The 25,561-nt window shown below is 39.6% G+C and overlaps 1 protein-coding gene and 1 pseudogene across 6 annotated transcripts; one reads left to right on the forward strand and one right to left on the reverse strand.

Annotated features, from left to right (window-relative positions):
- Window positions 1–1,860: 1,860 nt before the first annotated feature.
- On the forward strand, window positions 1,861–8,776 carry LOC149740062 (uncharacterized; annotated as a pseudogene). The gene is made up of 9 exons (XR_016384444.1): window positions 1,861–2,908; window positions 2,964–3,041; window positions 3,948–4,196; window positions 4,301–4,360; window positions 4,509–4,664; window positions 5,797–5,932; window positions 6,204–6,349; window positions 6,916–6,993; window positions 7,583–8,776. The product of XR_016384444.1 is annotated as an uncharacterized LOC149740062 (transcript).
- LOC149740063 (uncharacterized) lies at window positions 8,052–23,957 on the reverse strand. 5 transcript variants are annotated; one of them, XM_089872966.1, is made up of 16 exons: window positions 23,833–23,957; window positions 22,995–23,178; window positions 22,674–22,796; window positions 14,899–14,964; window positions 14,170–14,425; window positions 13,696–13,830; window positions 13,288–13,484; window positions 13,031–13,210; window positions 12,221–12,513; window positions 11,604–12,112; window positions 11,370–11,492; window positions 10,934–11,177; window positions 10,566–10,681; window positions 10,062–10,231; window positions 9,661–9,877; window positions 8,052–9,323 (listed from the first exon to the last, which is right to left on the reverse strand). In XM_089872966.1, exons 2-16 carry the CDS (start codon window positions 23,103–23,105, stop codon window positions 8,869–8,871), a joined length of 3,195 nt encoding a protein of 1,064 aa, XP_089729092.1. In that variant the 5' UTR covers window positions 23,106–23,178; window positions 23,833–23,957; the 3' UTR covers window positions 8,052–8,868. The 5 variants fall into 5 exon arrangements, with proteins under 5 accessions (XP_089729092.1, XP_089729095.1, XP_089729094.1 ...); XM_089872969.1 differs by lacking the exons at window positions 22,674–22,796; window positions 22,995–23,178; window positions 23,833–23,957 and adding an exon at window positions 16,559–16,847; XM_089872968.1 differs by lacking the exons at window positions 22,674–22,796; window positions 22,995–23,178; window positions 23,833–23,957 and adding an exon at window positions 16,483–16,512.
- Between the last annotated feature and the right edge of the window lie 1,604 nt (window positions 23,958–25,561).

Raw genomic sequence — 25,561 nt, forward strand, 5'->3', positions numbered from 1 at the left:
CCAGATATCCTTATCGTGTTTTAAACAATTAACAACGGCCTATGAGAGTCATGAGGACATAGTTTCATATTTCTTTGAATGTTCTTTGTTTACTACTAAATGGGACAAGAAAACGGAGTTAAAAGTGTTCCATCTTCCCCCATCCTACTGCGTATATATAGTAATGTGGGGGAAGACGGGACACCTTTAGCACACAACATCCAAGTATCCTGATTGTGTTTTAAACAATTAACAACGGTCTGTGAGTCGTGAGGGTATATAGTTTTATAATTATTTGAATGTTCTTTGTTTACTACCAAATAGAACAAGGAAATGTGATTAAAAAGAGTCCCATTTCCCCCACTCTACTGTACCATATTTAGTGGACAATGTATTTAAAGAACAGAAATTTTTGTAAAAAACTGAAACAGAAAACTTAACGTTTTGTTTCGCATTTAGCTTATGGCAACTTGAATAGAACTTGTTCACGTGCACAAAAACGATACATTTTACGTTCATACCTAACTATTGTGTTTGACTTAACGACATGTTGCTCTGTTTAGAACTTGTTACAGTCGGTTTGTGACGCACAATAGCGTTGGGAGTAACTTGAAAGTTATGTCAGGCATATACCGGAGCGGCCGGTATTATAATAGATGGCACATATTAAGAGTTGTATTTATTCGCCTGCCGTACGGTCCACTAGACCACAAAGGACACTCCCTTTATGATCTTCCATTGGAGAAATATAAAAATAAAGCCGAATTTATAAGAACGTTTTATTTGCTTCATAAATGGACTACTAGCACAAAAGGGGCCGGTGCCTCGCTAAAGTTTTCTACCAGCACATTATTTTATGAGCTAGTTCTACCGATGCTATATGCTACTTTTGGTGGTGCAAAATAATATGCAATTATTATTATTAATAAAAGAATGAAAGGAATAGTTTAATTAAATATAAGGTAATGCATATTTGTTTGTCCAAGCTCCCATGCACACAAGCATATGTATAAGGAGTTTTATGATAAGGCATGTAGCAGCGTAAGATTGTTCTTCACGCCAAATTGGAGTTGCCAAACTTACATATATGCTGATAGTTAGTTTTTGTTGAATTCACTACCAACTAGGAATTTAAAAATACAGTGAAATGTTTTATTTCGACGTTGACGCAATATACCAATAAGCGAGCTTTCAGCAAACAGCATTTAAACCGTATATTGCGTGTTTATAGGTGTGTGACTTCGTGTATATTTACCTTGCGCCTTTTGCCACCGGTACTGTAAACTTGGTATTTTTGCCGACGTCATCAATTTGGTAAATACTAAGCAATTAAATAGCAAAATTCTTTGTAATGGATAGCGTTTAAACTGCGTACAGTGGGTTGTTAAAGAAAATTATTTTAAATTAATTTTAATAAAAAGTTCCAGGTCGATCGTTTTACGCAAGTATCCGGGTTAACTGCAAATATGCGTCGCTATTATTTTTACTCGCTTCGCTTGTGGAGAAATTACATTGGTGGGGCAACTTAATTTAAACAACCACTTTGTTTGCTCTGTGACGTCACAATGTTACATATAACGCCGGGTCAGTTTCGTTTTGTTCTAGTAATTTCGACTAATTCCATTTGTCCGTTTGATGGTTAATATTTAACAAACGACGTTATTTATGACGCCGCGGTCCTGGTTGGTCGTGTAAACGAACATATGAGGAACAATGTGATGGATGAATGTGAAATGTGGTTTCTTAGCATACATAGGTGACAGCTAATTTCGTGGTTTTAGTTCAGAGTTTCTAAACGCTTCGTTCCATTGTTCCGGAAGGTATGTGTGTAGTATTTCCGTTTATAGTTATGTTTTTTATTACCGGAATTCGGAATTCTAGTATCTAAAAAAAAAATATAATTGCGAAAAATAACATTCGTTTATAAAGTATCGATTAACGAATGTGAGTAGAGTGGGGGAAGACACCTTTAGCACAAATATCCTGATCGTATTTTAAACATTTAACAACAGTGAAGTCGCGAGGATACAGTTTGATAATTCGTCTTTGAACATTTTTTGTTTATTATCAAATGGGGCAAGAAAATGGAATGAAAATGTGTCCCATCTCTCCCCAACCTACTTAATATTCCAACCACGTAGCGTTTCGTAGTATTGCGTAAGATCCTTTTCTCCCAACATACGTAGTGCGTGACGTAACCATACGCTGCTAATTAACATCGCATGCTTCTCACCAATGTGCGGAATGACTAAACGTTTTAAAATGAATTGGGATTGCCGCGTCGTGTGTAGATCAGTATGACATCACCATGTTGTGTATCCTGCGCGAACTATCCGTCTTACTTGTACCGCAACAGCCTTTCCCGTGCCCGCGGTCATGAATAGACTGCCTGTGACGTCACAATTTCCGCAAGCGCCTTTCGAATCTTATTCCCGCTGCTGTTGCAAGTATTCGTCGAAGTTACAAGCTTACTGATACGATGGGCGCTTTGTTCTCGTCGCGTAGAAATGCGAGGAAAACGCGAAAGTCGAACAGAGGTCAGGTCACTTGACCAAGTCTAAAGTGAAGTCACAAAGTAAAGATGACTTAATAACAATAGAGACGGCCCCGACCGTCCATGACCGCAAGCTACAGCTTCGACAGGCAGTATCGACTGATAGCTTAGGTGTGCACGACTTTGAAGACTACGTTAAGAAGAAAAGCCCCTCTCCTAAGATGACGTCACCCAGATCTTTTGAACGCGACGCAATAAAGGCGCACAACGAGTATCGTTCCAACCACAACGCTCACCCATTAAAACAGAAAGCAGAACTGACACGAACTGCGCAAAAATGGGCGGAGAAAATCGCTGCCTCCGGAAAATTTGGCCACTCCGGTCATGAGGATTATGGAGAAAACATAGCAATGACTACGGCGAAGAACCCGACAGGTAAACACGAAGCTAACCAGCGCCGTCTTGCGGAAACTAAATTTTATTTTGACAGGTTCGGAAATCACAGCAATGTGGTACGACGAGGTGCACGATTACAATTTCAACCGTCCGGGATTCAAAAAGGGGATCGGTAAGCATCATATTACTATAAGTATATACATAAGTATTACAAATTTGAAGGCAATTCATGCCCGCGATATTGGCAACATTTCACCGGGTATATGTTATCCATCAAAAATATTTTAAATTTTGGATATTTTGTGTCTAACAGGAATATTTGGGGGTACAAACAGATATTTTAAATTTGTCACAGACGTTTTTTTAACCACAGGTATTAACTCTTGGACGAATATTTACGGATAGTATAGGAAAGGGGGAAGATGGGACACCGTTTCATTCTATTTTCGCGCCCAATTAGGTCGTAAACAAAGAACATTTAGAGAATTATAAAACTGTATTCTCGTGACTCCAATATACCGTTGCTAATTGTATAAAACACGATCACGATATTCCAATAATATGTGCTAAAGGTGTCCCGTCTTCCCCCATCGCGGTTTGGACAGCACACGGTATGGACACTTAATTCGGACATGCATTTCTCATTCACGAACGTTTAAAGTCCACAAAAACAAACATAATTTTCCTTGTCACGGATTAATTGTTACCCACGTATTTATAAAAATATTTGTGATTACCTAATACGAACATGTTTTCGCTTTCGTCACGAACAATTAATACCCATTACAAAAATTTTATATCCGCCGCGCGAGCATTTTTATATCTGCCGCGAATATTTATTACTGCCGGATATAATTATTCAATGTCCGCAATGAGTATTTTTTGGTGACTGCAAACATATGTTGTGGTTTATGCCGAGCCCAGAATTTTTCTCTAGGACATTTTATCTCCAGACAGACTTTTCTGCTAACATACACTGTTTACACTCCTCTCTTGGACATTTTTCTCTCCTGTCCACTCCATGTCTCATGATATACGTCTCCATGCGTCCATTGTACAAATGCTTTACATAATTCAGATCATTTCACCCAAGTTGTTTGGCGCGATTCCACTCACATTGGTGTGGGAATCGCTAGTGGGCGCTATGGTACTTTCGTCGTGGCAAATTACGAGCCAAGAGGAAATTGGAGCATGCCAGGACAGTTTGAAAAGAACGTCCTTCGCCCGAACAAGGCAGTCACCAAAAAATCGAACAAACCAAAACTTCGTCGTAGTTCATCATCGTCATCGTCATCATCGTCGTCCTCGTCGGACGATGATCGCAAAGGTTTGTTTCATCACTTCCGTTTACGTTCGGTGCATTGTTTACTATATAGGCGGGTATATATCTAGCGTTTAAGCATTTGATTATAAAATCTCTCATCATGGCAGATTCTGGAAAAACTGATACAAAAGTGACGACAAAAGTCGAAACATCAACTGATGAGAAAGGTTTGTTTAAATATTTACTTTTTCTGTCTTTGAATAACAATAACATGTTTAATAAAAGTTAAAACTGCTTCAGCTTTTCCGTCTTGGGAGTATATATTTCACCTAGCCGTCATATTTTTTTCTGTGTCTAACTTGTTGGTCTAAAAAGGTCGCAAAGTAAAGAAAACAACTAAAACCACCGTCACAACAACAACCTCGAAGGATGGTTCAAAATCGACACAGACCAAGACACAAGTTACGACCGAATACATTGGTGATGGGGATGATTCTGCACCAAGTTCTAGCAAAGCAGGCAAAACAAAGGGTGTGTACATTTCGTCTAAATGTTATTATATATGCCTTCCTAAATATAAAGACAAATACTACATATAGTAGGTTGGGGAAAGATGGGACACTTTTGGTACATAATATCAAACTGTCCGGATCGTGTTTTAAACAATTAACAACGATCTATGGGAGTCGTGAGGATACGTTTTTATAATTCTTTGAATGTTCTTTGTTTACTACCGAATGGGATAAGGAAATAGAATGAAAATGTGTCTCATTTTCTCCCACGCTTCTTTACAATACCTTACAACAACGTTTTGTATTGGTATTGGAAATGTTCACAAAATATAGGTATGACATTATATTTAGTACATATACGTACACAGCATATATACTGCTTGTAGCAGAACTTCTAGCACTAAGTGTCAGTTTACACACCGACGCCTTCCGAACAATATCATTGTTCACAAGATTCCAAGTAATTCAATACGACATGTACTTGCGCCACCATTCGGAATATTTCATTCTGATGTACGCCCGCTAGGTTATTTTTGTGGTTGGAATTATAAACCCCATGGGACGTGGTATTTATTCCAGTGTCTTTAATGTTGTAGAATAAAAGAAGGCGTGCAAACGGATAGCAGCGGTCTGTTTAACTAGATAGGCGTCGCGGAGTATTTATAAATTTGCGTCCGTGCAGTGCCTGCCGGCTGCATTGGTTTAACGTTCCCTCTGCATATGAACAAAATCTTAAAATGCGTATCAGTCAAAGACAGATGAATATAAGGCCGCAATTGAGGCAGCAAATCGGGAGACTTTATAGGCAATCTAACGGTAACGTATAGAACGATATCTTGCAAATTTGCCACGAACATTGCTTTCGTTACGAAATATTATAGTGGGTTTGGGTAAGGTGGACTATATGCATTTATTCTCTTTTATCGCCCCTTTTCGTGGTGGACAAAAACTATTCACAGGGTTATATACCCGTATCCTCACGACTCTAAAAGGGGATTGTTAATAAAAACCATTAAGAAATATCGAAAATGATCCACTAACGATATTAATCCGGAGCTGTTAAGACACAGTTGGTTAGCGCGCCTGCCATTAAATCAAAAGTTATGTAATCAAAGCTTATTAAATATATTTATCATTTTTTTAAATTTTAGACAAACCTCTTTCTGTGAGCGATGGATTGTCAAAAGTTTCGATCGCCAACGCAGTCAGCTCTTCTGATAAACGAAAGTTCAGAGAAGAAGTATTGTCACGTCACAATGAACTAAGGAAACGTCACGGGGTTCCAGCGTAAGTTCGAGTGAAATTCTTGACCTAAAAGAAGTAAAATTAAAGCATTATTTTGACTAAATTGATACCATTGTAAAGAAGGTTGGGGTACAGGATGGTTCATTTTTTTGTAGTTCCCTTATTGCTAGGTTATACGTGCTGAAGTGTTCCGTCTCCTCCATTTTACTGTGTATATATATATATATATATTATATAGCCTTATTAATATTCGTGTTTCATAGGTATGTAAACCAATATTTGTATTGAAAACTTTTATATTTTATTATTAAAGACTTAGTCGTAGTCGAAAATTGGAAGACTTGGCACAAGAATGGGCGGAACATTTGCTAAAACTTGGAAAGTTGCAACACAGACAAAACAACGATCATGGAGAAAACGTTGCTTTCAAATTCCAATCTGACAAAACTATGTTTACAGGTATACAGCTATAACTTTAAATCGTCTAACTGTATTCTGAAAATTACAAAAGCAAACATTGTGTCGAGTATGTCTCTAACAACGTATGTTTGATTAAAAGTAAACAAACTGTACTTATGCAGTCAGTCGTAGAACTAACATATAAGCAAGGGTTGGCCCATTATCCCGATACTCGTCCGGCGCCGTGGCATAGTGGTTAGCGCGCCTGCCTGTAACCAGAGGTAATTGGTTCAAGGCTCGGCGCTGCTACCATTGTGGGCGTATATGTCCTTGAGCAAGACTTAACGACAATTGCTCCAACCCAGTGGTCACTAATGGGTTGTCCAAATTATCAGCCATACATAAAAATATAAAAAAAATCAAAAAAAAATAATCAACCACAAAGTAACATACAAGGTAACACGTAAGCTGGCACGAGGTGCTAAACCCGTGTGATAACGACTGTCGTTTTCCGGCCACGCGAGGATAAAGTAAGTTACATTCATTCATTCATACTCAGGGTGCCATACCGATTGTGTCTTACCAGATGTTGTAGTATGAATAACCTAACAACTACTTTTATTCAGGTGACATCATTACGGACATGTGGTACGAAGAAATCCACAAATACGACTTCGGGAGTCCCGCGTTTAAACCAGGGACAGGTATTTTGTATTTCTACCCCTCTATATATGTATTGACACTTCGCATGACTGTTTTCAGTAATGCAACATACTTTAGAATGATTGAATTGTTCTATACACAATATCCGGGGTGATGAGCCAACTGACCAAAATCCCAAATTCTATTAGTTATTCGGCCACAAAACATATAGTATACTTATGGTTTTACTTACGCATAAACTTAGATGACGGCAATTTACATAAAATCGCTCTTCAATACAACTGTACAGAGCAGCAGTACAACGAGAACCAACTAATTTTGTTTTCCAAAACGTTTAACAGAAAGCGCCGACGTCACTATCAGATAATTAGCAGTAATAGTAATAGGCCGCCGGCATGGAAAACGGTGAAAAACTGGATGATGAATATAAATAAAACAAGTTAATGCCGAATTCATTTGATTAATTGAAAGCACGCACTATTATGCGTTCAATGTTACATTATATTAGACATGTTCACATAACCTAGGGCGGTTTGTGGAAGAAATTCTCGGGTTTTATGTTGTTAAACACCTGCTTAAGTTTGCCTAGATCAAATTTTCAACATGTAAAACGATAAAAACATGCTTCAGGTCATTTCACACAAGTTGTTTGGAAAAAGAGCAAAGAGATTGGAGTTGGAGTAGCGACTGATGGAAAAGGAACATTATATGCAGTTGCTAACTACACACCTGCTGGAAACTTCCGTGGACAGTTTCAAGAAAACGTTTCGAAGCCTAAAAAATAGGAGAGTGGTTCAAGCCGAACAGAAAAAATGTCTACTCTTAAATTTAGCTGATTGAATGCAGATGCGTTTACTGGGTGTATATAATTTTATGCAATATATTCATCCGCTATACTGTATATTTACTCAATGTGATCCGTAGCAGTATATGGGTTGTACATGCAAAATACCTGAATAAACTGCACTATATTTTCTTTGCTGTCTGCGTGTCCTTCTAATTTTAATATGTTCATGCAGTTATACACGTTTGGTTATCTGTTCTTATTTCTATAACAACAACAATGTGTAATGGACTCCCAAATAAAAACGACAACATGTATATTTAGGATGTGGTGTATTGCCTTTTCGCTGGTATCGCACACGTAACGAACCACGATAAACGATGGAACTCAAAATCCAAAACATTGTCAAAATAAAGCAAGAGACTGCTTCACTTTTCGGCGATTCTTATAAAGTTCGTCAAGCTATGTATATAATGTATGCTCTCAAGTCTAAAAGCAAAAGGTAAAAGAGTCCATTTAAAACATTAGTGCAGAGATAACGTTATAGGAAATATTCTGTAAAAGCAATAAAATAACACAACACTGCAGAGAAGGGTAGAAGCAATCGCCTCTGAGGGAATGTTTGGTTGCTAGAAGTTGGCCCGGCTCTAAAAGGAAGAACGGCAAAACGACATAACGGAAATATTACGGACATTGGGGATACGACGGCGAGTTTCTGCTCAAAGCGGATATGGCGGAATATGTAGATGTGTGGTTGGCTTGTGCGCATGAGGCTGCTTATTTACAGATGTAACGCGCATGGCAGCCGACTACAAAACACCTCTGATGATGGAGTTAAACAAGATGGACACGGGAAGAAAATGAAAAAAGATAAAAACACTTCACATGTGTAACACCACCTACACGCACTGCAGGTTTCTTATAAAAACGTATAAAGAGAATTTTCTTTTAAAAAAACAAATAAAGCGTAAAATTGTCTGCACCATGAACGCCAATCCAACGTATTATTGCTTCCGGAAGTTCAAGGAGAAAAAGAAAAAGTGTAATTCGCAGTTTCCTTTGCGCGAGTACTTGAGCACTTAAAGAACGAATGCATAATTTAAAGAAAGAATTAATTCAGTCGGCAGGAGCATTATTTGCCATCAAGTAATTCGTTGATTAAGGTCAAGTCGGTATTGGGCGAGTTAGGAGATTCGAACACGGAGTTCATTCCGTTCATCATACCAAAGTTCTGGTTGCTATTCACCGACATTGACGATGAAAACATTGTCTGTTGTTGCTGCTGCATGCTGTTCATCTGGTGGTTAAGTTGGTTGGACTGTACCACGCCACTTTGATTCAGCATTTGACCCGACTGTGTGTTACAGTTACTAGGTACAGGGATACCTGGACTGGGACGGTGCTGTACCCCGTTGCTCGGTGGGGTGTAGCCGTTAAAAGATCCCTGGGGGTTTAGACCACGCGTGTAGCCAGGTAGTTTATTCATGCTGGTGGTGTTGGGAAGATTTCCTCTGTTCCACGTTTGCATGGGGGAGAGATTTCCAACATCTTGGCCGAGTGTTTGCTGGTTTGAACTCCAGTTGTTTGCTGGGAAATAAATTGTATTTAACAAACAGTTACAAAAATAAAACGCATGTTTAACTGAATGACGGTATCTCATTTTTACTTGCGTGGCAAGCAAGAACAGCCGTTTTAACTCGGCCCACGGTTTCACACACATTACCATGAAAGTAACTTTGTCGGAATATTTTTTCGGTTTATTCGTTTTATTTTTGTATGGCTGACAATTTGGACAACCCATAAAGGAACAGTGAATGGCAGCAATTGTCGTTAAGTGTTTTGCTCTGTACACAGACGCTGGTGGTGGCAGCGGCATCATCGAAGGATCATTATCATTTATATCTTAGTGTGATCCAATTTCTACCTGTTTGGTTTTGATACATCGTTCCAGTGTTTCCAGATATTCGAGACTGCATCGACGTTAAGGGATTCTGCATTTGGTGGGTGGGTAGACTTTGTTGATGCGGCAACATTTGACGGGATAACGGGCTGTGGCCGCGAGGGTGGGGTACACCACCGTTGGGTGGCGCCATGGAAGCAGGTTTCGCGACATTCATCTGGTACTGTTCCATCATGTACTTCTGCGAAAAATAATTTTGTAAAATTACCGCTGAAAAAGATCAAGTGTCTACACTACAGAGATGAAAAAATGCATTAATGGTAAATGTTTTTTGTTACTTAAAAAAAACAAGTAAAAAATAAAACGAACCCTATGTCAATATTTGTTTGCCATTAAATATAGTTTATAAATCTATTAATATTTACCTGTCTTTGCACTTGCATGTGTCTCTGATTGGTTGTTATGGCTGCTGACTGTTGTATACGCATGTTCACTGATGCTGAACCATTCATCATTTGACCACCCTGTGGCACTGTGGAGCCATACTTTTGTTCCATCTGCCGCCCATAGTAAGCTGGCATACCAGCAGGCCGTTCTAAAATTAAAAAAAACAAAACAATTGATATGGCTGATATCAAAAACTTTATTGGTTTAAAAATTTGTTTGTTATTTTTTAACTATATAGTAAGGTGGAAGGAAGACGGGACAATTTCAGCAACATAATTTTCAAAATCCTGATCCTGTTTTAAATCATTATCTTCGTTCTATGGAAGTCTTGAGGATACAGTTTTATGATTCTTTGAATCTTCCTTGTTTACTACCAATCGAAAGAGGAAGTAAAATGGGAAGGTGTCTATCTTTCCCCACCCTACTGTATAACCAGATAACTATACCCTCAAGACTATATAACAAGTGAATTAGGTTATTACCTTGAGCCACCATGTCGGTACCAGGGCCTCTTATCCCTCTCATTATTTGCTGTGGTTGATTTCTCTGCATATATCTGTTTTTCGACGCTTGGATCTGACTCGGGTTCATTGGAGTCCTGAAGAGTGAAAGTAATATTTATGAGTTTTCTGCATGGAAAGTTACATAAGAGCTTATATAAGGTTTCCTAATAAGGAGAAGATTACATAAAGATCAATTGCTGCATGGCCTACTAAAGATATATCTCTAGTAGGTCGTGATTGCCGCAATAGGAAGTGGTGGGTTACATAAATGCGGACACGATAGAGGTATAGTTAAAACAACATGTGCGGATTGTAAATTAGGATTTTTTGTCACAGCAAAAACCTACCCAGCGTTTGGAAACATTGATTTGGCCGTCATTCGAGGATCTGGGATGCTTTGGTTGCTCTGGAAGTTTCCATCCATGGTATTATAATGGGAGAGACGAGATCCTTGGTTGTATGGAGCATGTTGCTGCTGTCTGTGGCTTGCCGCAACGGCTGCCTGAGCTGCCACAGACGCAGCCATGTAGTTGTTGGGCTGAACATTGACTTGCGGTTGGTTGCCATTGTTAACGCCAGAGGTTTGGAATGCTGGGGAGGAATTTGAAATATTGAATGAATTATTGTTTCCAAGAAAACAAAACAAGAAGATATAAAGTGTAAAATGTTAGAAAAAAAAAAAAAATTCCAAGCCCTTTTTGATTGTCAAGTCAAGATTGACCCGCATTTATTTGAGAAAAGGAGTAATTAAAACACTGCCGCAGAAATCGTGATTCAACTTACAGGAAAAGCTCTGCATGTCAGCGGTCATGTGATCACGCTGGTTCATGCTAGGTCCGTTGAAAGCCAAACTTGATGACATGTTTACAGATGCTGAAGCACTTGCTGACCATTGGTTGTTCATTCCTGCAATAATCAAGTTTAAGAAAAACAACAAGCAATGAAGCAAATGTTTATGTTGTCTGATGGGGAATATTCTGTTAATTATAAATTGTGATAAAGTATTAAGGTATGTACCTGATGGTATTCGTTTTTCAGCAAGTTCCTTCAGTTGCTGTGCCTTTGACATTCCAGTTTGATTGACAGGACTTGGTCCTAGGCCGTTGTTCATACCAGATGACATGGGCATGCCTGTGTTACCACCACGTTGCAAGGAGCCAAAGTTATTGCCTTGCATTGGCATCCTGGGTGCACGTTGCATATTTGGGGTTTGACCCATACCCCCAGTCATGGGGTTTGGGGGATTTTGCTGCACTGACCCACCGAAAAAAGGCCCAGAAGCCTGGCCATTTGGCATACTGTTAAGACCAGGGTGGGGCTGGTGGGTGACTGAGTATGAGACGGGTGAGGGCGAGACAGACTTTGCCATGTTAGCAGAAGGTGGGTGGGAGAGACGGGGTGGCCCTTCTGGGGTCGTGCGCATAACTTCGTGTTCATTTGAAGGTGAACGGGTGTTGTTCATTCCAGGATGTTGTTGCTGCTGTTTCTGCATTACGCTGAACTTGGAGTTGACCGACACACTCAGCCTGCCAAGAAATCAGGATTTAAATATCTGGCCAAGAGTCTTATTAGGGTTGACAGAGAGTAAAAGACAGAAAATAAACAAAAATTAGTTTTTTATTTAAAAATATTACCGTTGAATATGCTGACTCGTCATCTGGTCATTAGTTGCGTTCATATTATGTTGCTGATTCATGTTTATATTCTGCTGTGTCATGGTGCTGTGGGTAAACGGTGAGGAAGTTTTGTCGCCAAAGTTTGGAGCTTGGTTGTTGTTGTTGAACATCTGGTTTGTATGATTGTCGGATGCTGTGTTGAAAAACTGAGGCTGGTTGTTGGGTGTGTTGTTGTTGTTGTTTCCCTCACCAATAAAACCATGGAAATCAACTTTCTCGGTCTTGCATTGAAATTGATTGTCTTTCAAGACCTGGGATATGAAGTATTTTACAACATTAAAAAATGCATTTTTTTAAATTGATAAATATCACATAAACTGGTCACACAAGACGTTTTCTAAGCAGCATACTATTATACACGTGCATATATAGGCTGTGTTTATTATAACTGGAGAATTGAAGTTTTCATAAAAACTATTATTCAGAACGCGCAATCCACTTTTAAAAGCTGCATTGTTGCGAAAATATCTGGGATGGCGGCGTATGAACATTAAAAGCACAACAATAGAATCTAAAAAGCAATTGTTGAGCAAAGGATGTTGACAGCCGTGTAACTTGAGCAGGAAACTGGCAGAAGCGAATCAGGAATCAGTATATGGGATAATGTTGTGGTTTATGCTGCAATGCATGACCATTTACATTTATGCTGATGCGATTTTAAAATGGTTGATTTGGTTTTGACTAATTAAGAATAGATGAAACCACTGTAAGTGCTTTAGTGTTTTATGTTGAAAACATGTAAATTGTGAAGCAAAACTATAAACTTACATTCTGTTGACCCATTGACTGGCCTTGCTGTGGTTGATTTTGTTGTTGCTGCTGTTGCTGTTGTTGCAGGTGCTGTTGTTGTTGTTGTTGTTGTTGTTGTTGAGTATCTGCAGTAGTGATACCAAAATCTCCAAGCCCATCTTCTCCAGTGGGATTTTGCGAAAACTCATCAAGCCAGCTCTATAATTTAGATCCGGTCATAATCACTTTTCCCAGCCAGGAATCAACCACAGTACGTTAACTACAAAGCCACAAACCTCGAAATCGGAATCGTTGATAAGGTCAGTGATACCTCCAAGCTCAGTATCCTGCATTCCATCATCAGTTTGTTCCTGACTTGACTGCGTCACATTACTGTTGACCACCGTACTATGTGTGGCTTGTGTTGAATCTTGGTTCATTTCTTGCTTGATGTCTTTAGGACCAACGTTCACACTCACCGACTGCGTTGAGTCTGAAATTTTTTCATGTTATGATATTTTTACTGTGATATCAAGCTCTCAGCTGTAAGTGATAATAGAGAAACAATCTTAAACCACGTTACATTATCTCAGTCTTTTTAAACATTATCAAAGAATTTCAAAATATTGTAAACCCTTGTCAAATATTTCATAAGATGATTCCACGCTTAAAATATAAAATAAAACACAAAATGTCACAAGTACCTCCATTTCCCATCCCATTGTTTGATGTGTTGACATTAACTGTTGTTTCAATTCTTCTTTGCTTCTCATTATTAAATTGCTGCACGATCTGGACGGATAAGCTTGAGACGTTGCCGTTGTTGCAGTTATTGTTGCCTGGAGAACAAATGTTAATCGTACTTGATGAACTACTTGGAAAAACCACATGATGGTTTGTGGTAATTGTGGATCAATTGTGTTTTTTATTCAGGAAATTTCAGAATGGGTAACCGACACCATAATCTTGGGTTATGACTAATTTGATTGGTATCAACCACAGGATTGATGGGGCATAACTAGGAATTTAAGACAACGAATTTTTGTATTCCAACAGCTTAAATCAGGCTTGTAACTATTATTCTCGAGATAGATATTTTTATGAAAATATGATTTTGAGAGGTATGCAGTGTTATAACTACAAAAAATAGTGAATGTTCTTACAATAATGGAAATTACCTGGTTGGTTGGTGTTTGCTTGGTTAGCATGGTAATGTTGTTGTTGTTGCTGTTGTTGTTGTTGTTCAGAATCCAATTTCATTTTCTTGGATTGTGTTTCTGATTCTTGGTTCATGTCAAACTGTTGGTTTGTCATAAAACTGGGCAATCCATTACCACCGGAGGTCATGTTGGGGTCACAACCATTCATGAGGTTACCCTGTTTGATCAACGCACCGTTGTTGCATAAGTTGCTGCTTTCAAGTTTTCTTTTCAACTGTAATGAGATGTGTAAAACATTAATTACACTTTAGATATTACTTTATTTATTAATTTTACAATTTATATTTGGACAAATTGTGTTTTGGGCGAATTTAAATTCAACCCCATTTGGTTTGTTCAGGGAATCAGTTTATGGTGATTAGACTGCACCACTTGACTGCGTTCCTTTAAAGGTGCTAAAGTGGTGATGAGTAGTTCCATGATGATCCTTTCAACGGCCATTGCTCGGTTTTGAGTAAGGTCGACTTCACACCAAAACTTACTCAACGAGTGTGCGTTCTAATCACTGCGTTTTCACTGGCGACGATCCGTTAATTATCGAGTTACAAGACTGCAATTCACTTTTCACGTTTAGAGCTTTATTTGGGCGGTGTGATTTCACAGTGAAAACGTGGAATTTGTGGACGGATTAAAATTCCATTGCCAAGTATTAAATATCGGGATTAACATTCGATGGGCATACATTACCTTGTTAAGAGCAATATCAGACGTGTCATTGCCTTGCTCGATGGACGGTTTTGGTCGCACTGAATCCTGAAAAACAAGTCACGATTAAGAAAACAGGTTGTGTCAGGTAAAGACGCAAAACGGAATGTAAGAATGTTGCGATAATTTAAAAAAATAACGCAAATTTATAATCTTAAAAATCAAAAGGAAAGTTCCGTAACTGTTTTAATTTATTTCCGAACGATTTCGACAAAGCCTTGTTTACTTGCACAGCAGCGTCGATTACCAATCGTGACTCGTACTTGGCAGAAGCTAATAAAGCGCAATTCGACGCGGACAAACAAGCAATTCTGTCGAACTGGTGTACGGCGAGGTGGATGCTTTCCTGACCGCAATCAGGCAGGGAGCGAGCCGCGCGCAGGCACACACGCAGCAGTTCGACTCGCATATACGCAATAATTAATCGAAAACTATCCAGACTGGCCGCATCGAAGTGGAGAGAGAATCCCTTGCGCACTGTATCGCTCGCACGATGCGCGCGCAGGAGAAAAACGAAGAGCAGACTGGGATTTCGAGTGGGAGAGTGAGAGTAGATGAGCGAAAATCGAAAGCTGCTCAATAAGACGCTTCGCACTCGCTCTTGTTTATTTGAGCGCTTTGTTTCCAATTCGATCTTTCCATTGTCACACTGGTACGGTCACGCGCTACTGACTTGGACCCGCGCAAGCATCACTTACATAGGAGCAGATCATCTTGGTCTCACATTTTCATTTAGGAATACAAACAAAGCACTCAGGTGCTTCAAACATTATTCTATCAGTGAAGTTCTAAACTGCAATTAAAACTAATTATTGTGCAAGAGGTAGGGCTATTGATTTCCCCGCTGGTTGTAAGAACACTGCAACACCATTTAGTTGTGGCAGATATCCTAAACAAGTGAAGCCAAACATTCAACCTACTGAGCTAAATCTATTTATTCTGGTGGCTGAAGTTCGTAGATTGCGTGACAGCGATGATAACGAGGCGACAAACACATGCTTCAAACGCGGCGGCGCAACTTGCTCGTTTTGAACTCATGTCCTTACTACTACTATGAGTCACTAACAACAAGACAGACCGGCGTATCACGTCGAACAGCTAACGGGCGATTAAAACCAGGGAAAAAATAGAGAGCGAAAAGCTGACCTAAAACGCCACGGGAGAGCTGTACCACAGCGGCGACACGCGAATGATGAGCATAGAGCAAAATCTACAGAGTCGGTCGAAGCTGCCCGCCAATCAATAATGCCCGGTACAAGACATAAGGCGAGCAGAGAATGCAGAGACTTCATTATCACTGAGCACACACTGAGCGGAAATCACTGCATTTGTGCTGGCTTGCTCGGAAGTTAAATTTGATGCAAGTCCATGCATGTTTATTTAATAAGTGCTTCTCAAAGATCTGCATTTGCCTTAACGAGCGGTTACGTTGACCAGACATGCTATAACAACCATGTGGTTTTACAACCGAAAGTGCAACATCATAACCACATCCGGCTATATGATGCACGATCGGCATGCAACAACCCAACCGTTCGTACATAAGATTCGAACAGTGTTACATACCTCCCTATGCGCCATACTAATTCAAAGAAATGCAACATGCACAGAATAAAACGAGATTCCACTACAACAGGATTACCATTGTCGGTATTGCAGAGTCGAATCCGGTTGGTATAATTGAAACCGCGTTTTGCCAGCTGCCAAAGCTTCCTTCCACTTTCCTAAACCGCCCTTTACTCGTATCGGGTGGCAGTGAGGATTCGAATGCTTTCTATCTCACCCTGTCTTGAGAAGTTCGCCAATACACTGCTACTACGGAATCGAATAGGATTTGACTTATTTATTTAACCATCGGATAATCGGCTGGCCTGGCGCCTGGACGGACGCAAAGTTCTAAATGGTAGAAAGAAATAACGACACTAGCACTCGCCCAGGGGCGTGCGCAGTCGATATACGGGTAGGTGGCCAGTTAATTGTTCGACGAAGCACCAATGCACGCGTCAAAGAGTCGATATGGGGGACTGACCATACAATAACATCCACCTGTAGTATTCGCTTGAGCCGTAAGCCACGTTAGCAATGGCTCATACGCTTGGTGGGTCGGGCACCGATGACGCAGAGCCAAATGATAATTTGCCTGGATTATAGCGAAACAAGAGTTAATTGACATGCTGGATTAACACACTTCCAACTACAATACGAGAATCTAAACCACGTCACGCGATCGAATTTATCCCGTTTCTTAAACACAGACAAGAGAAACATTTTGACGAATTGTTATTAATTATATATATTTCCCATGAAAGGAAAAAGTGTCACCGAAAAATCCAAATAATAACAATTTCTTTCGTTCTCAAGACAATAAACAATCCAGCAAAACAGACATTTCAGACAACACATGAAGAAAAAGTTTTTGGTTTTACATGCGACATACATATAAACAAGGTATGGAGAAATGATATGCTACTACCTCAGCGTTTTGTTGCAAAGCGTGGCGCAGTGAAAAATATCTACATTAAATTGGGTAAAACATTTGTATTCAAATACAGTTATAAGCTAACCAAAAGGCAAATCTCATATGTGTCCGCATCTGTTGGATACGGAAACATGGGACATATAAACGTTTAAGTATGACAGGTTCTTTGAAAAACTATAACTTTGAAGATATTTTGTGAAGACCCATGCTATCGTGTAGCGCTAGTATTTTTATTGTTTCTAAAATATAATAGAAACCGACGAAATAAAGTCACAATCGCACTACATTTGTCATTTACTTTATATTTAATACAAGCAAAAGAAGAAGAAAAAAATGATTGCGACGAGCGTAGAAAGTAAATTTTGTGGCGAAAAGTATCTTTTGATTAGCCAACCAATATACGAAGCAGTGTTAAAAAATGGATACAATATGAACCGTATGAACCGTAACATCATTATTTTCACGCATTTGGCGCCAATCAAAACAATAACCCAACAGTTGTTTCGTTTTTTCTCTACACTGGCCGCAGATCCACAACACAGGCATAAGTGTTCGAATAAGACTGACGTCCCATATGTTCAACCACAAGGGGGTTTGACTGTACACACCAAATTGCGTACAATGGCGTAACGTGATGTGTGATTACTCAACATTGTTGGGAGAGAAACACTTCAAGATGGCCGCTACCCGAATAATGATGATTCATGGTGACGAATGCAATTTTGCCTCGATGCTTTCGTCATTTCACTTCACGCGTGGACAGAATTGCGTTTGAACATCTGACGTCACTATCGCCAAAGTGTCAATGCGGCGCAACACGTTGCCCAATTCCTCATGAATAACATATAAGCTCACAATATGCCAAGGGTGAATCAGAGCACTGCCCACGTATTCGTTAAAGAAAGACAATATTATCAGCTAACGCACGAGAACCGCTTCTTACGGGATGTTATTATAGCTTATCAAATATTAATACGCTGCACGGAATATGTGCTGTGAACTAATGAGAACAGCCCGGTTATAAATCGATACTCTTGGTAGGGAGACTTGCAGAAAACGAATGAGCTCTCCCAGTATGAAAACTTATTTGCGTCGTTACTTACGTCACTTTAACCGCGATGCGTTAGCCAAGCGCTGAGTTGTGCTCGTAAATGAAGACCTTTCACGAGAAATTGTGCTCATTTTGCGTACAGCTTATCGCGAAATAAAGTTTGCCAGTCTTAGCATGTACGTAGGGATACGTGGATGTGGTATTCTTGTAAACGTGACTTGTGCTCATACATATGTAGTTAACGGACCAAACCCGTAATTGTAAGTTACATGCTCCCCCGTCACAATCGTGATACGTCAGTACTTTTGAAGGTCTATACAAACCAAAGGGAAAATACAAGAGCGTTGTTTGAAAACTTGAAACGGTTGTGACAGAAACATGTACCTGCAACAGTTAATAGTAGTGTCTGCCCTATAACTGCTGTAAAAATAAACCAACCCAGGGTGAGTATACAGAAGTAGTGAGATCGGAATATGTCGAATTCTTTGCGTGGTTGTCAGTTTCATTACTGTATAGGGGTGCAAGAAACTATTTCCCCGCAGATACTAACTGTTTTCACAGTAAAATATATTCTGTCTAATTCGCGAAGTATGTGGTGGATAAAGCCTTCATGAAGATTGATGCTTCGAAATTTAAGTGCCGCCTTTAACCCTCCCACAAACATAGTCAGAAGATGCTACGAGCAACGCCCCTGAACATACACGCACATCACTCTGTGTTAACTCGTTGCTCGGAGCCACGCGCGGTTGCTTTGTATCTGCCACTGGCGATGGCAAAGTTTACAGGCTAGAGAGATTGCAGTGGTTTTACATATACCTTTCCACCTGGCTTTAAACGTAATTATTATTCCAGCTCGCTGTTATCGTTTCGCCTTAACCGACATACTCTACGTCATTGCGAGTTAATCGAAGATAACTAGAACTACTAACTACGCACAAACTTACTTCACCCGGCAAACCTCAAAACGGGCAAACAACAACAAATAAAAGTTCTGCAGATAATATACAATTTCTTAAACAACTGCGGGACTTAGGTTCGAGGATGGCGCTGCACGATACACGGTTCTACGTCAGTGAGACTTCCTGCCTGTGACGTCACATTGAGATTTATGTAAGCGGACACCTGTCTCGGGACTCAACAACCGCTAAGGAATAAACACGACGAACTGCACGGTATGCACAAGACAGATGCACAAAACTGCGGTCGATTATGTAATAAAAGGGTGGCCCGTATGGTGAATTCAGGCACGTCTGTGTCAGAAATAAACAACAAACGACCTGAGCGGTTGTACTCAGGCATCTATACCAAGTGACCTGTCGCATGAAAACTCAGCGGAAAGGCACAGATATAATAACTAATGCTTTGCGCGGGGTGGTGATATTCCTCATTACGATCTACGGTCGTGCGTGGAAGTAAAGGCTGACTTATCACACGAATCATGATATTTCACTGAGCACAATATACAAATGCGGATTACGTCAATCATTAATTCCTTTATAGCGCGGTCATGCTCATGCTAGACTCTCGAGTCTTGGGCTCACGACCTCAACCACGAAACTGATGGTATTGCTATACACACAACATACAGAGCAATTACTGTTTGCGCAACCAATTGCGTCTTGTCGTATGAAGTCAAGCAAGGCCGAGGATGGATTGTGGTCAACAAGGACGAATATCGACAATCACAGCCATGAATATCGGAAGCTTTGATGGGAGGTTCAGTCGGGGAACAGACAGTTTGCCCCGGGCACCACACACGTGTCGCTATAGCTGTCCGCGCATAGCAATTACACAACAATCAGCCTATTCATGTTCTGCGCACGGAGCGGGTAAAGGCCCTACAACATGCGACCACAACACAGCTTATATGGAAATTAAATAAATTAATAAATCAGGTTCCAGAATCCAACCAATACATCGTTACCACTATAGAGGGAAAGTCCGTGTAACCCTTCGCACAAATACCAAAACAAATTTGACCCGAGAAATACATCAATAAAAAGAATGATTTATTAAAAAAGATGGCAGACTTCGCACTATCACCCAACTTGTTTCAAAACCGAAATCTGCCCTAAATGAAAACGAGACAATACCACGAGCCGACACAATGGCACTCGTTTGTGTAAACTGCTGCTGGGAACACGAGACCACATCCTCAGGTCGCGGACAACTAATGTATTGTCTCGCAGAGGTTGGTTTGATTGCGGGCAAATGTATCGTACAATTCATACTCTCATAAACAGAAAGAAGAAACAATTTATTGATGGAAGAGGCGGTGCTTATTGTGCCGCTTGTACTGTAATGGCAATCACAAAGGCAAGTGGGTGCTTTAAAACATATTAACTTAAACAAATAAAGCTAAATGGACCCTACTAAAATAAACCAGCGAATTACGGAGTAAAGCAGTAGCGCCTACAATTGTACATACATTTGCTCGATGCTAGCGGGCATGCATTAAGCCGCGGCGCAAGTTCGGGCAGCTTCGAGCGTATTAGACCGAGATTGTATCTTTATTTCAGCTATAATAACCAAGGAGAAGGTAGGATGGGGACTCGATGATCAATTATTAATAGGTCGCGCTCCTTCGAGACAGGGAAATCGGTTGGTTCGGGCTGTGCAGGCCTAGGGTTCCTGAATGAAATTTGCACTCGGATCGTTGTTGATTGTGCGCTTAGTATAATTACCTTTCGACGCCGACAGATCTGTTTCGCAGCTTAAACCGCTCGCGGAAGGTTTGGGCACACGCGCCTGCTTTGTAAGTGCTGCTATTTTATAAATGCATGGGTGATTTGTCGGAGTTTTTTGGAACTCGTCAAGGGGTAATCATGAAATATTAATCGCGACATTTAGTAATTAATGCATAAGCCGGGTGTTATGTTGTACTCTCTACAAAAAGCGAAAACAGCGCAGTAAAAAAACGACGTGTCTAAAATTACAGCTTGATCACAGCCCTGTTCTTCGGGTTTTTTATAATTACCACACCGAGACTTCGAGACATGCTCACGGTCAACACGTGCGCGGTGTGAGAGACCGACGAGGCGACCGATGGGAATCTGCTCCATCGGAAACCATTCAACACAGGACAAAGCGGGCCCATCGTAGCATTTATACACGCGCAGACTATTCGTGCTGCCGCGCGAGCAGCGGTCTCCCAACCAAAGAAGCGCTTGGGGGCAATGGACGCATGTCGAAGAAACGGAAACACGTTTTTTCACGCTGGGAAGGTATAATAGCAATTGGTTATAACAGATGATAACTGAAACTAAAGTAGTGTATGATAGAATGAGATGTCCCGCGTCACTGTAATCGCTGTAGGAGAACCACCCACGCATACTTTATATTCCCGTCCTATGTTGCGTGCCGATGGTTTAATCATCGTACGACCCGTGTCGTATTGACCAAGCACAGTGCTCATATTTTGATGTTTCGCCACGCTCGCGTCATACCAATCCAAGGGAAAACACCATAGAAGCACAACGCAAACAGTTTCTGTTCGGGCAGTACGACGATTCCCATGCGCACTACTATTTAGTTACGCGGTGGCGCGTGTTTAACGAAAGAGGATGTGACATCACACAAAGCAAGCGTTGCTTTCCAAAACAAATAAACATGTTCAGAAAACTGAACAAATAATAAAACGATTTTTTAATAAAACACACAATTCCCTTTGCTGGCCAAACATCACATATTACAGCCAGGGTAAGGTAGACCTCCATTACAATTAATTGCAGTTTTCCTTCCTTTCCATTCAGTCCATACAGTATTCTCAAATCAATCAAATAGAGCAGTGCACTGCATAGGCAGACAATGCACTGGTGGTTAGATAAGACACTCATATTACAAACTTTATAACCAAATACCCTGCATAGTCATCCATTTTATCATTCGACAGAATAAACAGCTCAAATATCACTAAAAAACAGCTTAAAGAATACACATATGAAAAATATATACCAGGCTCTGTGTATATACCACTATTTGACACCACTTAAAATTTTAAATGAACAATATTAATATTCATTTAATGAGCACACAAACTGCTCAGAAAAGAATTACGTTGTGATCTAGCAGTTAATCAACTCTCAACGACCTACTTAAATACCCAGATAGATTGCATAAACTATATTTGGGCCAGAAGCAGCTAACATAAATGAATCTTCAAATTGTTTTACACATTACAAATAAAAAATGTAAGAAGAATAAATGCTTCCTCCGGTTAATACTTACATTTTTGTATTTTCCCGTCTTCTTTAGTTTGTTCTCTTGCACCTTTTGCATAAGCATAGCAGTGTTCATGCGGTCCACTTCTGCTCGCATATGCTGAGTGTTGTGCTGCCGTACTTGGCAATCCTGGAGAAGCAGTGTTTATGAATAAATCATACACACTATGGATTCAACATTGATCAGTTTTCTTTTGCGAGATACATACAGCCATACATTAAATATTAGTATATTACCAAACATGATATTTTAGCTGGTTAGACCATTCATTTACAATTTACAGTGCTATTGTTAAACATACATTACTTGATCAATGCAAATGATTACCTGAGTATGCTGTTTGCAGTTCTCAACTCTACGTCTAAGTCGGTTTAAAAGCAGATGCCGATTGTGAGGGTAGTTGGCACAATCCCCCGATGACATACTAACACTTTGCATTTGATGGTTAATAGTTAGCAGTTTTTCAGCATCAGCAGTAGTTGTATTGGCTAGTCTTACTTCCTGCACATGGCTGTATACAACAAGAGAAATTGACAATTGTTACAATTTTTAAATTTTCATTTTATAGTTATACATGTTTTATGTTACCTAGACTCACATAGACAAATAAGATGAAGATGAGAATGTGCATAGTTACATATATCGTTTAGTTGCCACCCACTTAATAGTACAAGTGTAGCTTTCTGCCTTTCAGTACCAAATTCTTAGATTTACTAAACTAGCAGTTTTTGTGTCTTAATGTCATTCTAACTTTATAACCTTTTTTTCTCCATACTATTAATGCTTCAAGTAAGGGCCCATCTTGCTTTCAACACCGCATTTACTATGAATTATTAATCCTCGTGCACTTCTGTAGAGAGCAGACAAAATAATGCTTGTTATTGTGGACCGCTGTCACTACACTACAGATTCCTATGCAGCGAACTTTAGTTCACAAAGAATTTAATACAAAAATGTGTGTAAACAAAAAAGTTTACCACAAAAAGGACAAAAACTTGGCAGACCCTGTATGTACACGAATAATAACTTTTACTAAACTGCGCGTAAAACTACTTATTCTGTTTCCTTCACATTGTTTACACATTTAAGTATTGTTCAAACATGTATTCACTTTATAAAAGTTTAATTGACAAATATTGAAATTGGTAAATTTAACGATAATAACCTGCAATGACACAACGCCGTTTAAATCTGCTACCTCTTCACGCTTCCAAGCGATATGAACTGTTATGAAACAACCTTCTTGCTAAGCACTAGAATCAGAGCAAAAGCGCGATGGCAGTTTCTCGATCACAACGCAAGGGCTCGCGCAGTGGGTTTCTTTTATTCTCTTCGCGTTTCCTACGCGGCCAGACATCGCGACCCCTTTATGCTGGTCGTATCTGACTGGCAGTCTTTCTCTGCGTGTTTCTTCTGTGCTTGAAAAAACGGTTTCTTTCAGGCATACGACTAGAAACGATACTAAGCTATCCCATTGCTTCTGATAGATAGTGAAGGTTTTACGAAAGAACCCACCGTCCAGACACATGGCGCGCAAGTAGTGTCATTACAAAATTTATCACTTAACATAATAAATAAAGCTGCGCTGATCGTTTTAACATGCAATAGGGCCAATTACGAGATAACATCACTTATAGCCACTCCTAATAGATTTTCTCATAAACCTCTCCAAGTTAAAAAACTTTCGAGGAATGCACTTCAAAATTAAAAGTAATACCCTTTATTGTAACATATTGTCTAGGTTTTTCAATTATGATTATATCCTAATCTGGTGTAAATAACGTTTATGCATGTAATTAAAAACGATATATCATTAAGCGAAACAGCGGTTGACTAAGTTTGTTCGCCGGGCGCATCGATCCTTAAATCAGGCTTAAACAGAGTACGATTGTTTACAACCCAGCAATATGTAAAATTCCACGACGGGGTTAACTTAGCTCTATTAATACCACTTACACGAAAGTTGCTTATGTAACTTTTACTACATACTCACATCGAAAGATGTAACTTATATTGCGAAAGCCGTAAATTTTATTGCAAAATATTCTGGGATTTTGGTAACTTTGGATCGCATAGTAGTGCGGCGTTAGATGGGACATCTTTAGCTCATATAATGGAAAATTATTCGATTCCTCATCGTGTTTTAAACAAAACCAACTGTCCATAGGGGTCGTAACGATGCGGTTTTATAATTCTTTGAGCGTTCTTTGTTTACTGTCAAATGGGACGAGAGAATCGAAGGAAAAAGTGTCCCATATTCCCCCAACCCACTATACCTACCAAAATGTAATACCTACCAAAATGTAATATAATATTTATATTAATTTTAGATTACTAAAGTGTGATACCAAGCGTAGCAGTGTACGGCTTAAGGGCGCCTCTAGCGGCAACCACACTAAGTTGAACAAAAATGTTCCCTATTTCAATATAGTAGGGTGAGGAAAAATGGGACACCTTTTTTTCACGTTCCATTTGGAAATAAACAAAAAAAAAACATCCAAAGAAATATAAAACCGTTTCCTCACGACTCCCATAGACTAATTTTAATTGTTTAAAACACGATCAGGGTATTTCGAAATTACGTTCTAAAAATGTCCCGTTTCCCCCCACCCTAATATATCTATCATTGTCCGAATAAACTTTTAATTTTAACACCATTTTGATACAGCTGCTTTGATCTATAGTAGGTCGGGGGAAGATTGGACACCTTTTCTTTCTATGTTATCATCCCAATCAGTAGTAAACAACGAATATTCAAAAAGAAACCGTATCCCCACGACTCTAGTAGACTGTTGTTAATTGTTTAAAACAAGAACAGGACATTTAGATATTAGGTGCTAAAGGTGTCCCATCTTTCCCGTCGCTACTATATATTAACGTTATTTCGTGTATAG

Source organism: Ciona robusta, chromosome 2 (assembly GCF_009617815.1).
Source record: "Ciona robusta chromosome 2, ASM961781v2".
In the NCBI taxonomy this organism is placed as follows: Eukaryota; Metazoa; Chordata; class Ascidiacea; order Phlebobranchia; family Cionidae; genus Ciona; species Ciona robusta.

Excerpts from the sequence above, each read along its gene's own strand:
- LOC149740063 (XM_089872966.1), bottom strand. The coding sequence starts at position 23,105 with ATGCAAAGTGTTAGTATGTCATCGGGGGATTGTGCCAACTACCCTCAC. Across the intron at positions 14,965-22,673 it reads AGACGGGAAAATACAAAAAT|GATTCAGTGCGACCAAAACC; the intron begins GTAAGTATTAAC and ends CTTGTTTTTCAG. Across the intron at positions 12,113-12,220 it reads ACGAGTCAGCATATTCAACG|GCTGAGTGTGTCGGTCAACT; the intron begins GTAATATTTTTA and ends ATTTCTTGGCAG.